Below are 23,092 nucleotides of genomic sequence, written 5' to 3'. Positions count from 1 at the left end.
TCAGCTTCACTTACAATTTTAAGTTTCTCACATACAGCAAATGACCGCAGGCACCATTTTGAATCCATCACTTACTATCGAGATAGCACTTCACGGGACAGACACGGAACTCATATGTGAGCAAGGTAGACTTCCATAACCAATAGTCTCAACTCTTGCAAAGTACGATATCCCGGGAGATCAGCTATTCACGCACCCAACATGCCAGCAGCACTTGTGAAACAAATAACGATTGAGCATCCGCAGCAGCGGCTTTCATATTTACCCATATTCTTTGATTTACCGTAGTTCATTACCTTACATTTCGAATTTACATACCACTGTAACCATATTTAGAAAAAATCAATCTTGTTTTCTAGAATGCAACTAAAACACAATAAGACCTGAATGCTTGTTTACCTGTGGTATACTGAGTATGGTAACCATATTCAAATCTATTTCAATACTCCATGTAAATGTAGTAAATATTTACAAGAATGAATGGCTTGAATACAACCCGCGCCCAAGATTTAGAACCAATATTTTTGGGGGAAAAGTGCAGGTTATATTCGGGATTAGGCCTATATGGTAATTCATTTATCTCAAAAGGTGTTGAAGTTATAAAGCCTCAAAATGTGGCTAAAATGCTCAGAATACAGCATTACATTAACACGTTACAAATATGCCAGGTTTTAAAGTGTTCAAGATGGAGAGATAGTAAAGAAGTATTTATTAACAGGGTCAAGAATTTTATGTCCTTCGAAAATGCCACAATATATGGGACGTCCTACAAAATGTGGAACAGTTGGTCACCCTAGAATTAAGACATTTCTCAAGGATATGGAACGTAACTATGGCAACATACATAAGTACACTATCTTAGCCCAGGTACAGTGCCTTTTTGCCTCTGATAGGAAATAAATTCTTTCTTGCAGTTGATAGGAAAACCCCTAAAGGAGCTTGATAGTACACAATAGAGACGGGAACATGTTTTGCTAGACAAGTTAATTAATCACTCACATTTTTTGAACACGTCTTTGCAAGGGAGAAATAAATTTATTACCAATCTTTGCAACAATGTTGTAGAATATAACACAAAAGCATTTGCACAAATGAACTGTGTACACTTCTCACACCTTAAATGAATTGTGAGAAAATATGAAGGAGACAAATTAAATCATAAATAGGTAGGAGCATTCACCCTCTCACTGATCTGTCATTATGTTTATCCTATTAATATTTTCCTATATTTCTGTATTTCATGTGATTTGCAATATCAAATTCAGTTGAAAAACCCATACTGCTTTCATTTTTCAAAGTTTAATATCTTCAAGACCACGAAGAGCCTTCTGGATGAGCTGTGACATCTTACTGCCAGCAGACATTTCTGGCTCTGGTTCCAGAATTTTCAATGCTTCTTGGAGGAGACTTCGACCTTCTTTAACCGCTTCTGCAAGATTTTTCCCTGTCTTGCGAGCCAGAAGTAACAGAGCCGACTGAAGCTCATATTGTAGCACTGTGCCGTAGAGTGCCAAACGGGCCCATCCAGGATCTAGCATCTCCGTCACCTTCAGCAGATCACGACTCATCTCTGTTAATCAAAAATAGTGAAATTAGTTATTGTTATATATACATTTAACAAAATCAGCCCTATGCTCCTCAACAGCAGTTTAAGGAATTAAGTCAAGCCACATATAACAAAAGTAAGAGACATTTATGCTTTCTGAGAGAGAGTCCAAAGTAATTTTAAAATTTACATTAAACTCCCAGTTACTTGGCACATAGAAAAACACAGAAAAATTTGATTTTCTCTATACATAAGGTACCATTGATGACAACTTCTTTTGGTTGAACCACTGTAGAAATGCAACATCTAAATCTTTGTATGCAGAATTGTTTAAGCTTTAAGTTTTGAAGGCCCACCACTATCACTGTTCCACCTAAAATCCTCCAGCTTTTCTTTTCTTAGAATTGCAGACAGTTTGCACTCTTATTTTATAATAGGCTGCCAGTTTAGCACCTGACTCTCTCTTCAATTTATTTATTCAAAATCTGAAACAGCATAGCACCAAATTACAAAGATCTAATTTTTGGTTTATAGTTGAAATAGGTTTTTTTAACATTTTTCTGCATTGGTGACATAAAACTGAATACCATACAGCCTAATTAACAGTAGAAATATTCATTTTTCACAGAGACACTAGGTTAATAACAATGGATTAATGGATCAAGGCCTATTAAACTGGTGCCATCTACACAGCCTGCATACAAGTTTTGATATTTTGATTATGCTGCTTTCTAATGATGAAGGCAAAATTATACTAGACGAGAATGGCTGAATTAATTTTTATTGTCTGATGCACCTCCAGAGATACTTAATATGCCACAAACAATGACATGGAGTACAAATATTTTTGACTCGCCTAGAAACTTATTGTTAATAACCCTGTGGGCATAAACATATTAAAATGGACATCCTGGGAGTGGCCTTACAGAGAAACCTCTTCAATTAAAGAAATCCTTGAATGCAAGTGACATTACATATTAACAGAGCTGAAACTGAAACTTACCTATTTTCCTCTTTATCTGTGACTCTGTCAGCTGTTCAGGTTTGTAGCCATGCTGTTGCCCATACAACTGAACCAGAGAGTGCTTCACAGAGTAGCAGTGGTAGTGATGAGGATGAAGGAGGTGAGACATCTTGTCCAGCAAAGCTTCTAACTCCTTCACTGTGGGAGACCCCTGTAGAACAATCCCAATTTGTCTTTAACACAAGAAGCTCACTGCGAGTTTGCCTTTATCGTAAAATGCTTTTAGCTTTGCATAATAGTTCAAAGAAACTGCACTTCTTCTTCGCTCCTGGCCTTTTCACCAATCGTCTGAGGTCAGCACTAATGTGAATTAGGCCCACTTTTACGGCTATACGCCATTCCTAACGCGAACTATGTAGGGAGATATGTATTCATTATGATGTGTTTTTTTGGTAATTGGTAGGAATATGTGCTGTATGTAGATGTGTATTAAGACAATAATAAACACCAGTCCTCAAACCAGAGGAATTAACTGTATGCAGTTAAAATCCTTGATTCCACCAGGAATTAAACCTGGAGCCCTCTGAACCAAAGGCCAGTACACTGACAATTCTGCCAGGAAGATGGACAAGGAATCTATACATATTATGTCTAAAATGGACTAATCTTGAGAACCACCAAATGGATTTTGATATTTTTTCACCAATGTACCAAGCAGAATTACTCTGTGTGTGTGTGTGTGTGTGTGTGTGTGTGTGTGTGTGTGTGTGTGTGTGTGTGTGTGTGTGTGTGTGTGTGTGTGTGTGAACCATAGACCCCCAACCCCATGGCACTACAGCCCTTGAAGGACCTTGGCCTACCAAGCAACTGCTGCTCAGCCCAAAGACCTTCAGATTACGAGGTGTCGTGTGGTCAGCACGACGAATCCTCTCGGCCATTATTCTTGACTTTCTAGACCAGAGCTGCTATCTCACCATCAGATAACTCCTCAATTCTAATCACGTAGGCTGAGTGGACCTCAAAGCAGCCCTCAGGTCAAAGTAAAAATCCCTGACCTGGCTGGGAATCAAACCCGGGGCCAGCACAATGTCCTTTAAGCCTCAGCAATATGCCTGCTCACTTGTTAGAGGTAGTAGGTAGTTAAAGATTTCTCCATTTGGCACTGTTACCTGATGCCTGCAGCATGACTCTACTCGAAGCAGCAACTTCACATACACAGAACTTTGCACCGGGTTTGCTACTTAAGTATTTCGTTTTTTAATCACTTCCATTATTGGTGAAGGTATACATCTCAAAATACCTGGAATTAAGTTTTTGAGGATCAGTTCAATAAGTGAAGCAGAATGCATTTCACTTTCAGTGCACAATTTATAAATCTCATTTTTATCCCATATTGGCTTTAACAACTAAGGTCAAAGGATTTTTCCCACCTTCCAATACTTATTATACTTTTATAGCAAGTTTTATGTTTATACAGACATGTGTCAGCTTATATTCTACCTAAACATTACAAGAACATGTATCATTCTATTTTGGAACACCTTCAGCTTAAAAACATATGTTAAGTACAAATATTGGCACATCTAAAATAATGAGAACCTAAAGGTGATAATGAAGTTAATATGCTCTTCCATAGAGAATTAAAACACTGAACACTTCATTGCTCATAGTGATAATATAGTTCATTGTGGCATTAATCTTAAACAAAAGAGGTTCTTCTTTCTTCTAAATATAGAATTGTTGTTGATTTTATACAATTCCATTAACTTGTTATATGTACTGGTTTTGAATTTTAAACTATAACAACTGAGGTAAACTCCTTAAGATCAGAACCTTAGTTGATTATAATTCCTGGTTAAAAATGTAGAGATGTCGGTGGGAGTCAGTAATGGAAGGAAATAAAAATTATTAGAAGGGAGTAAAATACCTCATGAATAAGTGGCAGTGCTGCATGAAAAACAATCAAATGCTTACATCCTGGTTGGTCCCATTATATTCCTCCTTCCCTTATGCTCAGACCAATATCTCCATCTAGCCTTTCCCTCTCTTCAGTCGCTGAAAATCCTTGATGTGTTAGTGTAACATTAAACAAGTAGCAGAAAAAGAAATTAAAAGGGGAAGGGCATAATGTAGGGTGGGATTGTTCAATAGGAAAACAATAGCATGCAATATAGTTTCTGTTAGGAATGTACCACCACAGTTGACATTTCTGGGTGGCCATGAGATGAATTGTAACTAACCTACTCTAAGATTTTCTCACCTGTTGAACATTATCCACCTCCTCTCCAATGTGTGTAACTAGCTCTGCTACTTGTGATGATGAAAGGCTCATCAGACAACGATCACAATGCCACTCAGTCTCATCTTCAAGAGGGAAAACAGGTAAATGGATTCCACCACAGGGTTCTCCATTGCTGAAATTTAACATCAACGATGCAAAGTGTCTTATAATCCAGTATGTACATAATGAAAATTAACATTATAGAAAGATGGTTCAAATTAACTCTGCTGATGCTCTGTAGTGGTGAAAATCTATCCTGAGGTTTATCTTCAAACATGTTCCCAAATTAATCCTCCAGTGGGTGCACATTTTGATGTTTTGTGAATAGGCACACTGTGATAGTTAATGTCTAAGTTTCAGTGATGAAGAAGGTAATAGGAATATAAACAACTTACAATAGCATTTTTGATATATTGGAGGAGAAAAGAAGCCACAAACAAACGATTACATGTATTACAAAACTTCCAAATTTACAAGAAATTGGAAAGAATTTGTAATAGTGTTCTCCATTCATAGAAGGAATACAAAATTACAAACACTCAACATATAGCACAAGAAGAAGTCTACCAATTCTTTATGCAGAATTTACTTCCATTTGTTGGTTTTTGCTGTCACAAATGATGCATGCTGCTAGTTGTCGAGAATGCTTCTTGCAGCATCTCTCATCTATATATATAAAATAACTTGTCCTGACTGACTGACTGACTGACTGACTGATTCATCATCGCCGAGCCAAAACTACTGGACATAAAGAAATGAAATTTTGGGGATTTATTCATATTAAGATGTAGGTGCTCGCTAAGAGAGGATTTTTTGATATTCCGTCGCTAAGGGGGTGAAAAGGGGGGTGAAATTTAAAAAAAAGTGTATCTATATCTCAAAACTTTAAAAGTTTGCAGATGTAAAAACTGGTATTTAGAATCTTCTTTTAAAATAAGGATACACGTATTTTTTTGTTTTCTGAAAACCCTAATAGGAGGGGTGAAAAAGGGTGAAAATGGGGAAAAATGGGTTGAATGCCTTCAATCAGGATACCGGTACTTATATCTCAGAAACTGAAGATATTACAGACCTGAAAATTGGTACTTTTGATCTCTCTTAAAAATAAAGGAGCACGTATTTTTTTGTTTTTGCAAAAGCCAATTAATGGGAGGGTGAAAAGGGGGTGAATTTTTAAAATGAGTGAATCTATATCTCCAAAATTTTAAAGTTTGCAGATGTAAAAACTGGTATTTAGAATCTTCATTAAAAATAAAGAAACACATATTTTTTTGTTTTCGGAAAATCGCAATAGGAGGAGTGAAAAGGGGTGGAAAAAGGGTTGAATGCCTTTAATGAGGCTACTTATATCTCAGAAACTGAAGATATTACAGACCTGAAAATCGGTGTTTGGGATCTCCTTTAAAAATAAAGAAACACGTATTTTTTGTTTCTGGAAAATCCAATTAAGGGAGGGGAAAAAAGGGGGTAATATTTTAAAATGAGTGTATCTATATCTCAAAACTTTTAAAGGTTATAGATGTGAAAATTGGTATTTAGAATCTCCTTTAAAAATAAAGAAACACGTATATTTTGTTTTCGGAAAATCCTAATAGGAAGGGTGGAAAAGGTTGAAGAAGGGGTCGAATGCCTTTCATGAGTCTACTTATATTTCAGAACCTGAAGATATTACAGACCTGAAAGTTGGTGTTTGGGATCTCCTTTAAAAAAGAAACACGTATTTTTTTTGGAAAATCCAATTAATGGGGCGGGGGGTGAAAAGGGGGTGATTTTTAAAAAATTCTTGTATCTATATCTCAAAACATTTAAAGTTTATAGATGTAAAAATTGATATTTAGAATCTCCTTTAAAAATAAAGAAACACGTATTCTTTTGTTTTCGGAAAATCTCAATAAGAAGGGTGTAAAAGGGTGAATAATGGGTTGAATGCCTTTAACGAGGCTACTTATATTTCAGAACCTGAAGATATTACAGACCTTAAAATTGGTATTTGGAATCTACTTTAAAAGTAAAGAAACACGTATTTTTTCGTTTTTGGAAAATCCAAGTATTGGGGGGTGAAAAGCGGGGGGGGGGGGGTGAATTTTTTAAAATGAGTGTGTCTACATCTTAAAACTTAAAAATTGGTAGTTAGAATCTCCTCTAAAAATAAAGGAACACGTAATTTTTGTTTCCTGTAAATCCCAATGGGAGGGGTGTAAAAATGTGAAAAATGGGTTGAATGCCTTTAATGAGGATACATATATGTCAGAAACGAATGATATTACAGAACTGAAAATTTGTATATGGGATCTCCTTTAAAAATAAAGAAACACGCATTTTTTAGTTTTTGGAAAATCCAATTAATGGCGGTTAAACGGGAGTGACAAATTGGGGTGAATTTTTTGAAAGACTATATCTACAGAATACCTTGGAAACGTAAAATGTTACAGACGTAAAAAGTGGGTGTTTGGAATCTCCTGTAAATGTAAAGAAACATAGGTGATTTGTTTTTGGAAACTCCACTTAAGGGGAACTCAAAAGGGGTGAAATTTTAAAATGAGAATTTTTACAGTATATCTAAAAAAAACTTAACATGTTACAGAAGTGAAAAATGGTATTTTTTATCTTTATTAAACATAAAGAAACGTGTATTTTTAGTTTTCGGAAATATCACTTTGGTGGAGGGGGGGGGCGGTAAAATTGACTGAAAATGGTGTTGAATTCTTTTAATTAGGCTACTGATATATCAAAAATGAAGATGTTACAGACGTGAAATTTGATATTTTCAAGCTGCTTTAAAAGTAAAGAAACACGTATTCTCTTAAAATCCAATGAAGCGGGGAGGGGGGGTTGAAAGAATTGAAAAATTAATTGGCTTAATTGTATGAGAATACATACATCTAATAAAAACTAAAGTTGTTACAGACGTGAAAATTCGTATTTGGATCTCCTTTACAAACAAAGAAAAACGCGTTTTGGGCGGGAAACCATCTTGGAGGGCGGGAGTGTAAAGGAGACGAATTCCTTTCATGAGGACACATAAATAAAAAACTGAGGAAGTTAGAGTCGTGATAATTGGTATTTAGAAGATCCTTTACTATTAAAGAAACAAGTATTTTTTGCGGGAAAGTTCACTTAGGTGGCGGGGGGGGGGGGGGAGTAGTAGTGTGAAATGAAATGAAAAAAGTAAATGACTTTTATGGGGATACTTATATCTCAAAACTGAAGGTAATAGACGTGAACATTGGTGTTTGGAATCTTATTTAAACATAATGAAACAAGCCTTCTTTTAATTTTTTTTGTGGGGGGGGGGGGCGGTAAATAAACTTAACGGCGGTGGGGTGTAGAAGGAGGTGAGACCAATTGATTTTACTGTTATTAATGTACTTATAAGGATCCTCCGTTGCTCAGGCGGCAGCGCGCCGGCCTCTCACAGCTGGGTTCCGTGGTACAAATCCCGGTCACTCCATGTGACATTCGTGCTGAACAAAACGGAGGCGGGACAGGTTTTTCTCCGGATACTCCGGTTTTCCCTGTCATCAGCCATTCCAGCAACACATAATAGTAATAATAATAATAATAATAATAATAATAATGTTCCGGACCGTCGTCAAATGTGCGGACCGCGCTGGTGACGGCTCCTGGACGGGTAATGACTAAGAATGCAGTCCGGCCGCGGGTTCAGTGCCGCCAAGGCGCCCAATATGACACCACGCCGGACCTCCTGAAGGATTTTATCCATATTAAAAATGATTATCGGAGAAGATGGCAAAGATTTACGGACCTAACTGACCGGGAGGAATACCGGAGCCTAGCCCGGGAAGCACGAAATCGATTGCTGGAAAAGAAGATTGATAAATGGGAGGGAACGTGCCGTAATCTAATAGAAAACGAGTCAGATCTGGAATTTTGGTGGATTCTCGCAGAAAACGAGTCAGATCGCGAATTTCGGCGGATTATATATCTAAAACAATAAGCATTCAATTATAAATTTCAGTATAACACCGTAGCGAAGCACGGGTTTCTTGCTAGTCTATATATATAAAATAGCTTGTCCTGACTGACTGACTGACTGACTGACTGATTCATCATCGCCGAGCCAAAACTACTGGACATAATGAAATGAAATTTTGGGGATACGTTCATATTAAGATGTAGGTACTCGCTAAGAGAGGATTTTTGGATATTCCGTTGCTAAGGGGGTGAAAAGGAGGGGTGAAGTTTTCAAATGAGTGCACCTATATCTCAAAACTTTAAAAGTTTACAAATGTAAATATTGGTATTTAGAATCTTCTTTGAAAATAAGGAAACACGTATTTTTTGGTTTTCAGAAAATCCCAATAGGACGGGTGAAGAAGGGTGAAAAATGGGTTGAGTGCCTTTAATCAGGATACCGGTACTTATATCTCAGAAACTGAAGATATTACAGACCTGAAAATTGGTACTTTTGATCTCTTTTAAAAATAAAGAAACACGTATTTTTTTGTTTTTGGAAAATCCAATTAATGGGAGGGTGAAAAGGGGGTGAATTTTTAAAATGAGTGAATCTATATCTCCAAACTTTTAAAGTTTGCAGATGTAAAAATGGGTATTTAGAATCTTCATTAAACATAAAGGAACACGTATTTTTTTCCGGAAAATCACAATAGGAGGGGTGAAAAGGGGTGAAAAAGGGGTTGAATGCCTTTGATGAGGCTACTTATATTTCAGAAACTGAAGATATTACAGACCTGAAAATTGGTGTTTGGGATCTCCTTTAAAAATAAAGAAACACGTATTTTTTTGTTTTTTAAAAATCCAACTAATGGGGGGGGGGTGAAAGGGGGTGATTTTTAAAATGAGTGTATCTATATCTCAAAACTGTTACAGTTTATAGATGTAAAAATTGGTATTTAGAATCTCCTTTAAAAATAAAGAAACACGTATTCTTTTGTTTTCGGAAAATCCCAATAGGAAGGGTGTAAAAGGGTGAATAATGGGTTGAATGCCTTTAATGAGGCTACTTATATTTCAGAACCTGAAGATATTACAGACCTGAAAATTGGTATTTGGGATCTACTTTAAATGTAAAGAAACACGTATTTTTTCGTTTTTGGAAAATCCAAATATTGAGGGGTGAAAAGGTGGGTGAATTTTTTAAAATGAATGTGTCTACATCTTAAAAATTTTAAAATTTACAGATGTAAAAATTGGTAGTTAGAAACTCCTCTAAAAATAAAGGAACACGTATTTTTTGTTTCCTGTAAATCCCAATAGGAGGGGTGTAAAAGGGTGAAAATGGGTTGAATGCCTTTAATGAGGATACATATATCTCAGAAATGGAAGATATTACAGAACTGAAAATTTGTATATGGGATCTCTTTTAAAAATAAAGAAACACATATTTTTTTAGCTTTTGGAAAATCCTATTAATGGCGGTTAAACAGAAGTGACAAATTGGGGTGAATTTTTGAAAGATTACCTTGGAAACGTAAAATGTTACAAACGTAAAAAGTGGGTGTTTGGAATCTCCTGTAAATGTAAAGAAACATAGGTGATTTGTTTTTGGAAACTCCACTTTAGGGGAACCCAAAAGGGGTGAAATTTTAAAATGATAATTTTTACAGTATATCTAAAAAAACTTAACATGTTACAGAAGTGAAAAATGGTATTTTTATCTCTATTAAACATAAAGAAACATGTATTTTTAATTTTCGGAAATACCACTTGGGTGGAGGGGGGGTGAAAGTGACTGAAAATGGTGTTGAATTATTTTAATTAGACTACTGATATCTTAAAAATGAAGATGTTACAGACGTGAAATTTGATATTTGCAATCTGCTTTAAAAGTAAAGAAACACGTATTCTCGGAAAATCCAATGAAGCGGGGGGAGGGCGTGAAAGAATTGAAAAATTAATTGACTTTAATTGTATGAGAATATATACATCTAATAAAAACTAAAGTTGTTACGGACGTGAAAATTCGTATTTGGATCTCCTTTAAAAACAAAGAAAAAGGCGTTTTGGGGGGGGGAAACCATCTTGGGGGGCGGGAGTGTAAAGGAGTTGAATTCCTTTCATGAGGACACATAAATCAAAAAGTGAAGAAGTTAGAGTCGTGATAATTGGTATTTAGAAGATCCTTCACTATTAAAGAAACAAGTATTTTTGCGGAAAAATTCACTTAAGGGGGGGGGAGTAGTTTGAAATGAAGTGACAAAAGTAAATTATATTTATGGGGATACTTATATCTCAAAACTGAAGGTAATAGACGTGAACATTGGTGTTTGGAATCTCCCTTAAACATAAAGAAACACGCCTTCTTTTAATTTTTTTGGGGGGGGGGGGTTGGCCGTAAAAACTAACGGCGGTGGGGTGTAAAAGGAGGTGAGACCAATTGATTTTACTGTTCTTAATGTACTTATAAGGATCCTCCGTTGCTCAGGCGGCAGTGCGCCGGCCTCTCACAGCTGGGTTCCGTGGTTCAAATCCCGGTAACTCCATGTGACATTCGTGCTGGACAAAACGGAGGCGGGACAGGTTTTTCTCCAGATACTCCAGTTTTCCCTGTCATTTATCCCAGCAACACATAATAATAATAATAATAATAATAATAATAATAATAATAATAATAATAATAATGTTCCGGACCGTCGTCAAATGTGCGGACCGCGCTGGAAACGGCTCCTGGACGGGTAATGACTAAGAATGCAGTCCGGCCGCGGGTTCAGTGCCGCCAAGGCACCCAATATGACACCACGCCGGATCTCCTGAAGGATTTTATCCAGATTAAAAATGATTATAGGAAAATACGGTATGGCAAAGATTTACGGACCCAACTGACCGGGAAGAATACCTGAGCCTAGCCCGGGAAGTATGAAATCGATTGCTGGAAAGGAAGATTGAAAAATGGGAGGAAACGTGCCGTAATCTAATAGAAAACGAGTCAGATCGGGAATTTTGGTAGATTCTCGCTGAAAACGTGTCAGATCGCGAATTTCGGCGGATTATATATCTAAAACAATAAGCATTCAATTATAAATTTCAGTATAATACCGTAGCGAAGCACGGGTACCTTGCTAGTATTATATATATAAATAACTAACTGTAACTATGAGCAGTACAGTTCAAAGACTCTAGAAAGTACATCTTGTAGTGTGAACACCATGGTGCACCCACTGAAGGATTAAAACTATACAAATGTTTCCCTGTCCATTGTTAAATGTAACTTGAAGGTCAGGAATCTATGAACATCTCCTATAAGTCAATGGCATTTATTTCTCACAATGTTTCCTCTCTATCTTAACCCTCGAAGTGCTATCGTCTCACTACGAGACGATTCGTATCCCAGCTGAAGTGCTATTATCTTGCAGTAAAATCGATATAACTCCTAAAATCAGTATAACAATCAATTTTAGGAATATTCTCGCTGCGAAATTAAATTCTTACGAATCAACTCACTGCGAGACGATAGCACTTCAGCTGGGATCCGAATCGTCTCGTAGTGAGACGATAGCACTTCGAGGGTGAAACATCATTATTACATTTTAACAATGCCCAATTAACCTCTTGAAACAAACACTAAATTAGGCTTTATTTTGCTAAATGCTATGAAGTAACAGAAAATTTTTCAAGTTTTGTCAAAGAGTAGAATGTAGAAAATACCTAATAGATTATAAAACAGAAGAATGTACTAAAAAAAATGAAGATTAATGATATACCACATTCTCCCCCTTTGTCTTTGTTTTCCTCATTGAATATAACTGTCCAAACAGGTAGGCTTTCTTCCTGATCCCTCAGATCTTCTTGGCTCGAAATCTTGATAATAATTTCTGTCTTTCAAGCTGGACAGTGATTCCTGTTGATTGGTTCCTAAAGGTTCCTCTTACTCTATCCCCTGAGTTACTGACTTCAATGACAAGTGTGCAGGTAAGTCCTTCAAATAGAAACACATTATAGGAAATACACAATGACCTTGTACTTGTTTGTTCCTTTCCATTACTTACATTCTCCCAAATCTATTAAAGAAACTATTTAAAATAGTTTATGTTGGGTCCACCTTGTCAATACACTTTTAATGATTGAAAATTATTTATCATACATGGTTTTTTTTCTTGTTTTGACTTTACTGATGAAGGGAATGCATATTGTTCCTGGAACATGTCATGTGCTGTTTGACAGGAGTAGGCTATGTGCCGGCACCGGGTATCACTCTCTCCCTTCCTACTAACATATACGAGGTCATTCATTTCATATCATTAACTCCTCTGATGAGGTTGACATCAGGAAGTGCATCCGGTCATAAAAACCCACCACGACAGATTCATTTCACCTTATACCCAACCCCATAGAGAAACGGGACAATGGTTGGACAAACAATGAAATAGCTTGGAAGTTTTCTGAATAGTCTAGCTTTCCTGCACACACAGAACAATATTAGAGGTTACTTTCTTCACTTCTGCAGCATAGGAAACATTTTGACACTTTATCCAATGGTACATTCTGGTAATACCTAGGTAGCAGAGGGATCCATGCAACTCCATTTGTGAACCAGCATTGAGATATTCACTCACCCTCAAGAACTTGTCCACTACAGCATTGGGCAGTAGATAATTTCAAAGTCAAAGCAAGAAGGTGCCAATTCCCATCTGAAAATATTATCATTTCTGATCTGGCTATTGTGCTTCAAGGTGACTATAAAGGATAATGGTTCCTGATCCATTATTGATTTGAATTGTTTACCGAGAAGATAATGTCATCATTTTCATATAGATTCTGTAATATGTTCTATACAAGGATGCAAGATGTATTTTTTTCTCTTCTGGTGATAGCTCAGGAGAAGAAAGCTACAGGACAAGTAGCAGCAATAACATCATCATCATCATCATCACCAACATGGTCCACATGTTTATGACCTAAAACTTTTCAAGAAATGGCCTAAAACAGTAGGGAAAAAATATCAATTAAAGTATTATTATTATTATTAAGCATTTGACTTTTCAATATATTACATGCATAGTAAAATGAAGTAACTACAATTTAAAACTTAAACTTTGGTTAACTGAGATGTTAAAAAAGAGGAAGTCTTTTGGATCTCCTGCGTAAGCATTTAGCCTACAGAACACTCCTAAGTGATTGAAAGAATCTGATGATGTTCTTTCAAGAATGAAACATGTCATTCTGTTTTTATTAAGTTGTTTCTTCTTTCAAATTCTCATTTGATTAATTTGATGAAATTGTTTCTCTTTCAGGATCGATAGTTGCTCGCTATCATTGTTCTATACTTGGAGAAACTTCTCTCTACTCCCACAGTAATGGCAGATATTAGAAAAATATGTCACTGGCTGTTAAATCTTCTGCAGAAATTTCCATTCTGAAGACTTCTCATGACCACATAGGATCACGCTACAATTTCATTTCTCTTTGTGTGGAGTTTCCTCTGTGTCCAATACACCTTCATGCATTCACTGGCCTGCTTCTGTTGTTCATCTGTACAGGCTGTTGTGGTCTTCTTTGTTCTTCCTTTGGCTTGAAACACTTTCAATCTTTTCACTGTGTTCTTAAATTTATTTTTTTCAAACTTTGGACCTCCAAGATGTTTAAGCTTTCCAAATCTTTCCATTTTTCCTTAATCCATGCTGCAGTGGTTTTCTTTCTTCAGAAGCAATCAAATATCTGTCTGGTAAGTCTATTTCTATTTATTTCATAAAAATGTCTTAGAAGTGCTAGCCTCCTACTCTTCATGCTCTCCAAGATTCTCTTCACCTTCTGGTAAACTTCTTTGTTGCTCCAAAGTTTCTATCTGCCTTCAGTCTGTACAGCACTCATAATTTTTCTGAGGATTCTTCTTTCTAAAATCTCTAGCTTCTCCAACTTGTAGTTCATGGTCATGCATTCAGTAGCATACAGGCATTTTTTTCAACCACAGTGATATAGTGTTTTATCTTGGCATTCCAGTTCTTCTTCTTATTGTAGATGTTTCTTTTTAATCCTTCAGTTTCATGCAATATAAATTTTACTTTCTGTCTAATTCTGTCCCTAGTTTCACCTTACATATTTTGTTTAAAATCTTTCGAGTTCCTGACTGACTCTGTTGACTTGTCCAATATCATACCACATTCTTCTGGGCATATTATTGTTTCTATTAAAAAGACTCAATTTTATTTCATGAAAGCCAATTTACCTTCCATTTGAGGATCAGGAAACAGTTCCTGTGCACTTTCAATTGTTTTGGCATCTGCCATATTAAAGCTTTTCATTACTTCACTCACCATCAGAAAATTTTCTATGCTTCAATTGTTGATTTTGATTACAATAAAAAGTTATGAAGACACATTGAACTGAGTACATGAATGTGTGGATGGGAAAAGAAAATGTATCAGTTGATGAGACTACTCATTCAGAGGGAATTTACGTAGCTAATGTAGTGATAGCGACCCTAGAAGCAAGTAGTTCCGGACAAATCTTCTTCTATCCCTAGACTTTATGGAGGTACCCATTGATCCTCAAATTTGAAGGTGTTGCAGCCATATAAACTTGACATTCTTTAGAATACCATTTCAAACCATGCTTCTGAACAAAGCTGTTATTGTTATTCCTAGTCACATGGTTGACGTTTACTTTAGTTACTGCTTTCAAAATTGTAACCTTGAATGAATGAATGAATCAGTCAATCAATCAATCAATCAATCAATCAATCAATCAATCAATCAATCAATCAATCAATCAATCAATCAATCAATCAAATAAATAAATAAATAAATAAATAAATAAACAGAATTTAACCAGGGAAACACAATTAAAAGTCTCAGGAATTTAGGATCATCACCTTTAACATACATTGTAATAATTTTTTAAAAAAAATAAACTCTAGAATCCTTAACCATAAAACACTGGAAATAGGCTTTTAAAAACTAATAATTATCATTAAGTACCGTAGGAAGAAAGTAAAAACATAGATATCCCAAAAATTTTTACAAAGGACATATTTGAAACTGTGTGCTCACTGACAATTACAAGATGTTTTAAAGAAATTACAAATGATCTTACCGTACTTTTAGAAACATCAAACATTAAGAAGGAAACCTAACCAAACTAAACTTCCTTGTTCATAACCCGCACCTTTTAAACAGTTGTGCTCGCAGGCACATGAAGGTAATACTAACCTTTAACCTTTCCCTAAGCTTGAGAAAAAATATGTTACCAGGAAAGAGAAATAATGGAGCTTTGATAAGAATCAAATGATAAGCAACATGAGCATTAACAACAAGGTTGAATATCACAAGAAAATGAACATCTGAAGATGAGGGGAAATTTGAAAGCATTACCACAAAACAGAGTACCTGCCATGAGTTGGCAGCATTTCCTTTTCACTGCCTAATTTGGGATAGAAGATTCTTAGTTACATCAGGTTAGCTGCATACTACAAGACACAGGCAAACAATGCAGATCAGGAAATGTACATGATGCTTGCAATAAGATTATGAAACACTTTTTCCTGCTCCTACCAAATTTAGTTTCATAGTGCTGAAAAGTGCTTGTGAATTAACCCTTAACTATTGACGTACATTTTCAGTGACATCAACATGGACGTGAGGTCACTGAGACCGCATGAAAATTAATTTGACTATGGAAGGGACGGTTAATGAGATAAATTGCTAGCTGCTTTTATTTGAATAATTACACTTTATTGAACCCAAAACCACAAAAATATTTTCCATTTGTTAATTTGTATAACCCTCATACCTTCAGATTGCAGTCGCAGCAATTTTCGTTATTCAGAATACACTGTTCCATTTAAACACACACATATCCTTTACACTATCAACAAAAATTGACCCTAACTTGGGTATTAAAGATGTTTGATAACCACTGCACTGAAAATTAATGACACATTAGACTGATCTCTTGTTGGGGTGGAAATTGCAAGCACTGAACTTGGCCCTCAATGTTACTCTCACTCAACACATTCAAAGCAGATCTTCCTTGTACACTCCAAGCATGGTTTTTCACATCTGTAGCACTTGTAATATGTTTTTCTCTTCTTTGCTGGTGGGCACAGATGACAAGTTATCCGTTTTTCAAGCTTCTCCTCGGAAATGTTGGTACGCTCCGCAGGGATGTTCAAAATTCTAGAGATAGCGCCTCGAATATTTCTTGGGATCCTGGGATTTGGTAATCTTCTTATCATGTGTGGCCTAGTGAGTTGAGCAGCAAGTTCTTTCAGAAAATGTTGCCTGGTCATTTGGGGGCTCTCGCGATAGGACTGATGCAAGATATTCGCATTCACAGCTGCAATATCGACGATACGGAAGAAGACTGCCATCGGCCACCTTCTTGTTCTACCTGTGCAGTAGTTGGCTGACATCTGATCCAAAGTATCTACTCCAGACTTCGTAGAATTATAAAACTGAATCATCTCTTCCTTCCCCGTGTCCGCATAGTTGCTTTCCCATGGTGCATAGAGGATACTAACAAAACAGCTTTGTTTCTTTTCGGAACGTGTGAGAGACGAGTTATGTCTTTCGTGAAGCCATACACAGAGGAACCGACCTTTCTCTGCTTGGAAGGCAAGTAGTTGGAATTTCCTTCTTGTTCTTTCTTACTGTCCCAACATAAGTGAGTTCCCTTTTCCTCAGCTCCTGAACAAGCTCCACTGAGGTGAACCAATTGTCAGCTGTTATATTTCTATTTGTACCCTGTATTGGTTCCGATAAACGAAGAACTGCCTGAGTTGGCTTTGAAAATTTTCTGCCTTCCCTTGACAGACCTATTCCATCAGTGTCCTTCCCTGCATAAATATATGCATTGTACAAATAACTATTTTTCGAATCGGTTAGGCACATCAATTTCACTCCATATTTCTCAGGCTTGTTCGGAATATACATTCTGAACTTACACCAACCTCTGAAACCAATTAGCATCTCATCTACTGTTGTATTTGTGCCAGAACCTTTGAGAGTTCTGAATCAACATATTCAGAAGCTCAGATATGGGTGCAATAGGATCTGTCTCTCTCCGCTGCGTTCTGTCTTCAGGATTGTCAAAATGCAGGCTGCACAGGAGAATGGAAAACCTTGTACCTGACATCACAACACGAAATATTTCACGGCCCGTACCGTCAGCTGCGAAGACTGAAGCGATGTCCTCTTTGTTAGATTTGAAAACCGCCGAATAAATAAGAAGGCCTAGAAAAGCTTTCATTTCAACTGCGTCAGCATTTTGTAATTCTGGTCGGGTAGACTTTTGGTAATTACTTCTCATTGCACTGAGTTTCACATTTGTCCATCGCACTAGGAAGTTCACCATTTCTTCACTAAATATTAGTGTCCATGCCGTAACAGGATCCACACTGTTTCCAACTCGAGCTGAAGGGCGCAAACCGGGAAGGTGAATCGCGATATTATGACGAGGTGTACGCACATTCTGCGGAGGTTCCGCAGACGACCATTTGTACCTATTTCTACCATAAAAACACTTAGAATGTGAATCATCAGGCAGTAGCGCGGAACTTTCATCTTCTTCTCCCTCTCCTTTAGTCTCAGTATCGGTATTGTGATCACTCTCTATTTCACTATCACCATCGTCCACATCACTCATGTCTTCTTCAAACCACTCGGTAATTGTTCCTTCGTAATTTGCATCACATGTTGACCGCAAGCAAATATACTGGCAGGGCGATAAGCGAGGTGTGGCACGTGTTTACTTTTCCACCGCGGTCATGTTGACCGCACGTCCATAGTTAAGGGTTAATCACAAATGAGGATGCATACCTTATTACCTTATTACCTTATTACCGCACAGTAATTAACGATAAAGTATTAAAATGAGGATGTGGGACTGCCCCGTGGAATTCCTACATGGAATTAAAATTAATTTAGAACATTTAGACATTTATCCCATGACCATAGGCAGTGCTCCCTGCAGAGCAAGAGCTGGACAGAACAACGTCCACCCAGAACAGAACTCAAGATGCAAATTAACCACATTAGCATTGTGCCCAAGAGACTACCTCTGCTTTTGCACAAGACAAACTTGCAGAACGATGGAACAAATCAACCAATGACCATACAGGATTTCAAAATAGGGCAGCCTAGCATTCCCTAACATTGAGGGTGGAATTTTCCACTCTCCAAGCACACCATGACGAACAAAGAAATTACGCTTATCACTAGCTCCAGAAAGTCAGCTGGCATGAAACTCCTGGATTTATACAGTATGTCTTCAAAGTCTTCTTCATGAGGTATTTGCGTAGTTACATTTTTGTAACGCTACTCTTTTGTCGGAAATCACCCAGAACAAATCAAGCTGCTTTTCTTTGGATTTTTTTTTCAGTTCTTGAATCAGGTAATCCTGGTGAGGGTTCCATACACTGGAACCATACTCTAGTTGGGGTCTTACCAGAGACTTATATGCCCTCTCCTTTACATCCTTACTACAACCCATAAACACCCTCATAACCATGTGCAGAGATCTGTACCCTTTATTTACAATCCCATTTATGCGATTACCCCAATGAAGATCTTTCCTTATATTAACACCCAGATACTTACAATGATCCCCAGAAGGAACTTTCACCCCATCAACGCAGTAACTAAAATTGAGAGGACTTTTCCTATTTGTGAAACTCACAACTTGACTTTTAACCCCGCTTATCAACATATCATTGTCTGCTGTCCATCTCACAACATTATCAAGGTCATGTTGCAGTTACTCACAATCTTGTAATTTATTTATTACTCTATAGAGAATAACATCATCTGCAAAAAAAGCCTTACCTCTGATTCCACTTCTTTTCTCATATCATTTATTTATATATAAGAAAACATAAAAGTCCAATAATACTGACCTGAGGAATTCCCCTCTTAATTATTACAGGGTCAGACAAAGCTTCATCTACTCTAATTCTCTGAGATCTATTTTCTAGAAATATAGCAACCCATTCAGTCACTCATTGTCTAGTCCAATTACACTCATTTTTGCCAATAATCTCCCATGATCCACCCTTTCAAATGCTTTAGACAGGTCAATCTCAATACAGTCCATTTGACCTCCTGAATCCAAGATATCTGCTATATCTTGCTGAAATCCTACAAGTTGAGCTTCAGTGGAATAACCTTTCCTAAAACCGAACTGCCTTCTATCGAACCTGTTATTAATTTCACAAACATGTCTAATATAATCAGAAAGAATGCCTTCCCAAAGCTTACATACAATGCATGTCAAACTTACTGGCCTGTAATTTTTAGCTTTATGTCTATCACCCTTTCCTTTATACACAGGGGCTACTATAGCAACTTGCCATTCAATCGGTATAGCTCCTTCAACCAAACAATAATCAAATAAGTACTTCAGATATGGTACTATATCCCAACCCATTGTCTTTAGTATATCCCCAGAAATCTTATCAATTCAAACCGCTTTTCTAGTTTTCAACTTTTGCATCTTATTGTAAATGTCATTGTTATCATATGTAAATTTTACTACTTCTTTAGCATTTGTCTCCTCCTCTGTCTGGACATTATCCTTGTACCCAACAATTTTTACATACTACGGACTGAATACTTCTGCCTTTTGAAGATCCTCACATACACACTCCCCTTGTTCATTTATTATTCCTGGAATGTCCTTCTTGGAAGCTGTTTCTGCCTTAAAATACCTATACATGCCTTTCCATTTATCACTAAAATTTGTATGACTGCCAATTATGCTTGCCATCATGTTATCCTTAGCTGCCTTCTTTGCTAGATTCAATTTCCTAGTAAGTTCCTTCAATTTCTCCGTACTTCCACAGCCATTTCTGACTCTATTTCTCTCCAATCTGCACCTCCTTCTTAGTCTCTTTATTTCTTTATTATAATAAGGTGACTCTTCACCATTTCTTACCACCTTTAAAGGTACAAACCTGTTTTCACATTCCTCAATAATTGCTTTAAACCCATCCCAGAGTCTGTGTACATTTTTATTTACTGTTTTCCACCAATCATAGTTACTTTTTTAAAACTGCCTCATGCCTGCTTTATCAGCCATATGGTACTGCCTAATAGTCCTACTTTTAAGACCTTCCTTTCTAACACATTTATTTTTAACTACAACAAAAACAGCTTCATGATCACTAATGCCATCTATTACTTCAGTTTCTCTATAGAGCTCATCTGGTTTTACCAGCACCACGTCCAGGATATTTTTCCCTCTAGTTGGTTCCATCACTTTCTGAAATTTACATAGGATGAGCGTAGGGTACAGACAGCTGCAATAAAGTTCTTGAGGAGTATGGTACAGAAAACAAGGAGGGATAGAGTGAGAAATGAAGGCATATAAAAAGAACTAAAGCTGGAAAAGCTAAATGAAACATAGCGGAACAGACCAAAATGGTTTGAACATATCAAGAGGACGAATGAAAGAAGAACACCAAAAAATGCTCTGGGAATCAGTTTCTACCACAATAAAACGAGGTTAGATTTTGCCTGGATACTGCTCAAATTGTTAGTTGTATGGAATCTGAGGTAGAATTGCTTGTATCGTCGCCATAAGACCTATCTGTGTCGGTGCGACGTAAAGCCCCTAGCAAAAAAAAAAAAAAATTGCTTGTAGAAGAGCTATTGGTACTAATTTACCAGATAGTGAGCTGTTATCACACTGATATGAGGACAAGTAAGCTTGTGGCTGGACTCAGCTGCCTCAAGAGGAAATGACTGTCTAATGGTGTCTTTCACACTTAATGTTTTGTTTCCCTGCAAACATTATCTGATTGCAGATGATAAATGAATAATGTATGTACCCATTCTAATGCTCAATGGCAGAAATATTTTGGAAATCACAATCCCTATTTGAGTAGCGAGTAAGTGATGAGCAAATATTTTGTTCTTTGGCTTCAAATATAATTCATCATTTGTAAGACCTGACAATAACTGGTACATTTACTGATGAAATCATGAATGGCGGACAGTAAAGTGTTAATCAGCACCTTAAATATTGCTATATCTTAGCAGCCTCTATGAAATTCTCAAAAGTCCTGAGCCAGTGAGGCTATTCCTTAGCAGCATTTGCAGAATCTGCAAATGTTTTGGTCTTCAGTACCCTATCAATTTAAAAGAAATTGTTTTGCCAAATAAATCATATTGAAACACATTATAAAAAAGGAATTAGGCTTTATTTGGCAAAATGCTATGCTATAACAGTATTCAGAAAATGATTAGTATTGACAAGGAGTACAACATAGAAAATAATACAGTATAAAACCGAAGAATAAAGTAAAAGGAATACAGAGTAAAGATATACTACAGCAAGAAACTTAGAATTTGGTACCAGATAACCTGATATTCTCAAGATTCCAAAAAGAGAAAAAAAAATTGAAAATAGAAGTTGGAGAGGTTTGAAATAGGGGCTCAGAAGCTAAAGATGCTAAGTACACAATCATAAGCATCTTTTCATCCAGTGGAAAACTTTTCTTCAAGGTGATGATGACCTATAATTTTTGTGGGCTTATAAGTTTTCTGAAAAATAAAAACTAGTTTTAAACATGAAATCCCCAAGAAAATGTTAAGAAAAACTTTCAAGATATTAAGGAGTAGTAGCCAAGTATCAAGACATAAACAGACAGGAATTAATGACAAGGTTCTCACCTGGTAGTTCCTAGACAACGCAAAGCACTCAGATATGTTCCCAGCTCAGTCGGATCACTGCATCGAGGACATCGACAGCTGAAGTACTTTGTACTCTTGAGATGGTCTCGTCGAGCCTGAGTACCCCACAAAGCATGAGTATACATTGTGGTTATGTGGTCTCCCCTGAAAATAACAAGAATGGAAACGATCTATTGTTTTGTGTCTTCCTTGGCTTGGAAGTAGGATGGAGCCAGTCTGCAATAGAGTGTTAAAGGTGAAGTGAGGGTAGGTGAGGCATGGCGGGATTTTAGCAGGAGGCTGACTAGACTGCAGTCTAGAGGCCTGCAGATGACAAACAAGTAAAAGTTCAAAGTTAGCAACATTACCTAATAATAATCTCTTGTATGTTAGGTATTCAGCTCGAAGGCTGTTCTCCTGCTGAGGGACACACTCACGGATCAGTGAGACACAACACACGGTTTGTTATCGGACCACAGGACTTTTATATATATATATATAATTTGCATACAATTTTTATTTTTGTTTTCCACCTATTCAATACATAATTGTTTTTTGTCACTAGAAAATCTTTTACTATAATACTACATTAACAGGGACATGGACATGTTTCACTTGACTTCCAAACATCCTCAGCCTTTATAACTTTTCTCAAGGTTATGACATAACATAATTAACTTTACTTATAACTTATCGTCGCCATAAGACCTATCTGT

General features: G+C 36.7%; 1 protein-coding gene across 1 annotated transcript in view; it reads right to left on the bottom strand.

The window, feature by feature from the left end:
- Nucleotides 1-771: 771 nt before the first annotated feature.
- LOC136858691 (SET domain-containing protein SmydA-8) overlaps nucleotides 772-23,092 on the bottom strand; it is a 44,684-nt gene continuing 22,363 nt past the window's right edge. The window contains exons 5-8 of the mRNA XM_067138426.2: nucleotides 22,377-22,541; nucleotides 4,771-4,924; nucleotides 2,550-2,721; nucleotides 772-1,570 (exon numbers count right to left, since the gene is read on the bottom strand). Of these exons, the coding sequence (XP_066994527.2) occupies nucleotides 1,293-1,570; nucleotides 2,550-2,721; nucleotides 4,771-4,924; nucleotides 22,377-22,541 (769 nt within the window). The 3' untranslated portion in view covers nucleotides 772-1,292. The remainder of the gene's footprint in view (nucleotides 1,571-2,549; nucleotides 2,722-4,770; nucleotides 4,925-22,376; nucleotides 22,542-23,092) is intronic.

The sequence above is a fragment of the Anabrus simplex genome, chromosome 1 (assembly GCF_040414725.1).
Source record: "Anabrus simplex isolate iqAnaSimp1 chromosome 1, ASM4041472v1, whole genome shotgun sequence".
Classification (NCBI taxonomy): domain Eukaryota; kingdom Metazoa; phylum Arthropoda; class Insecta; order Orthoptera; family Tettigoniidae; genus Anabrus; species Anabrus simplex.
This window is presented reverse-complemented; position numbering and strand designations above follow the sequence as displayed.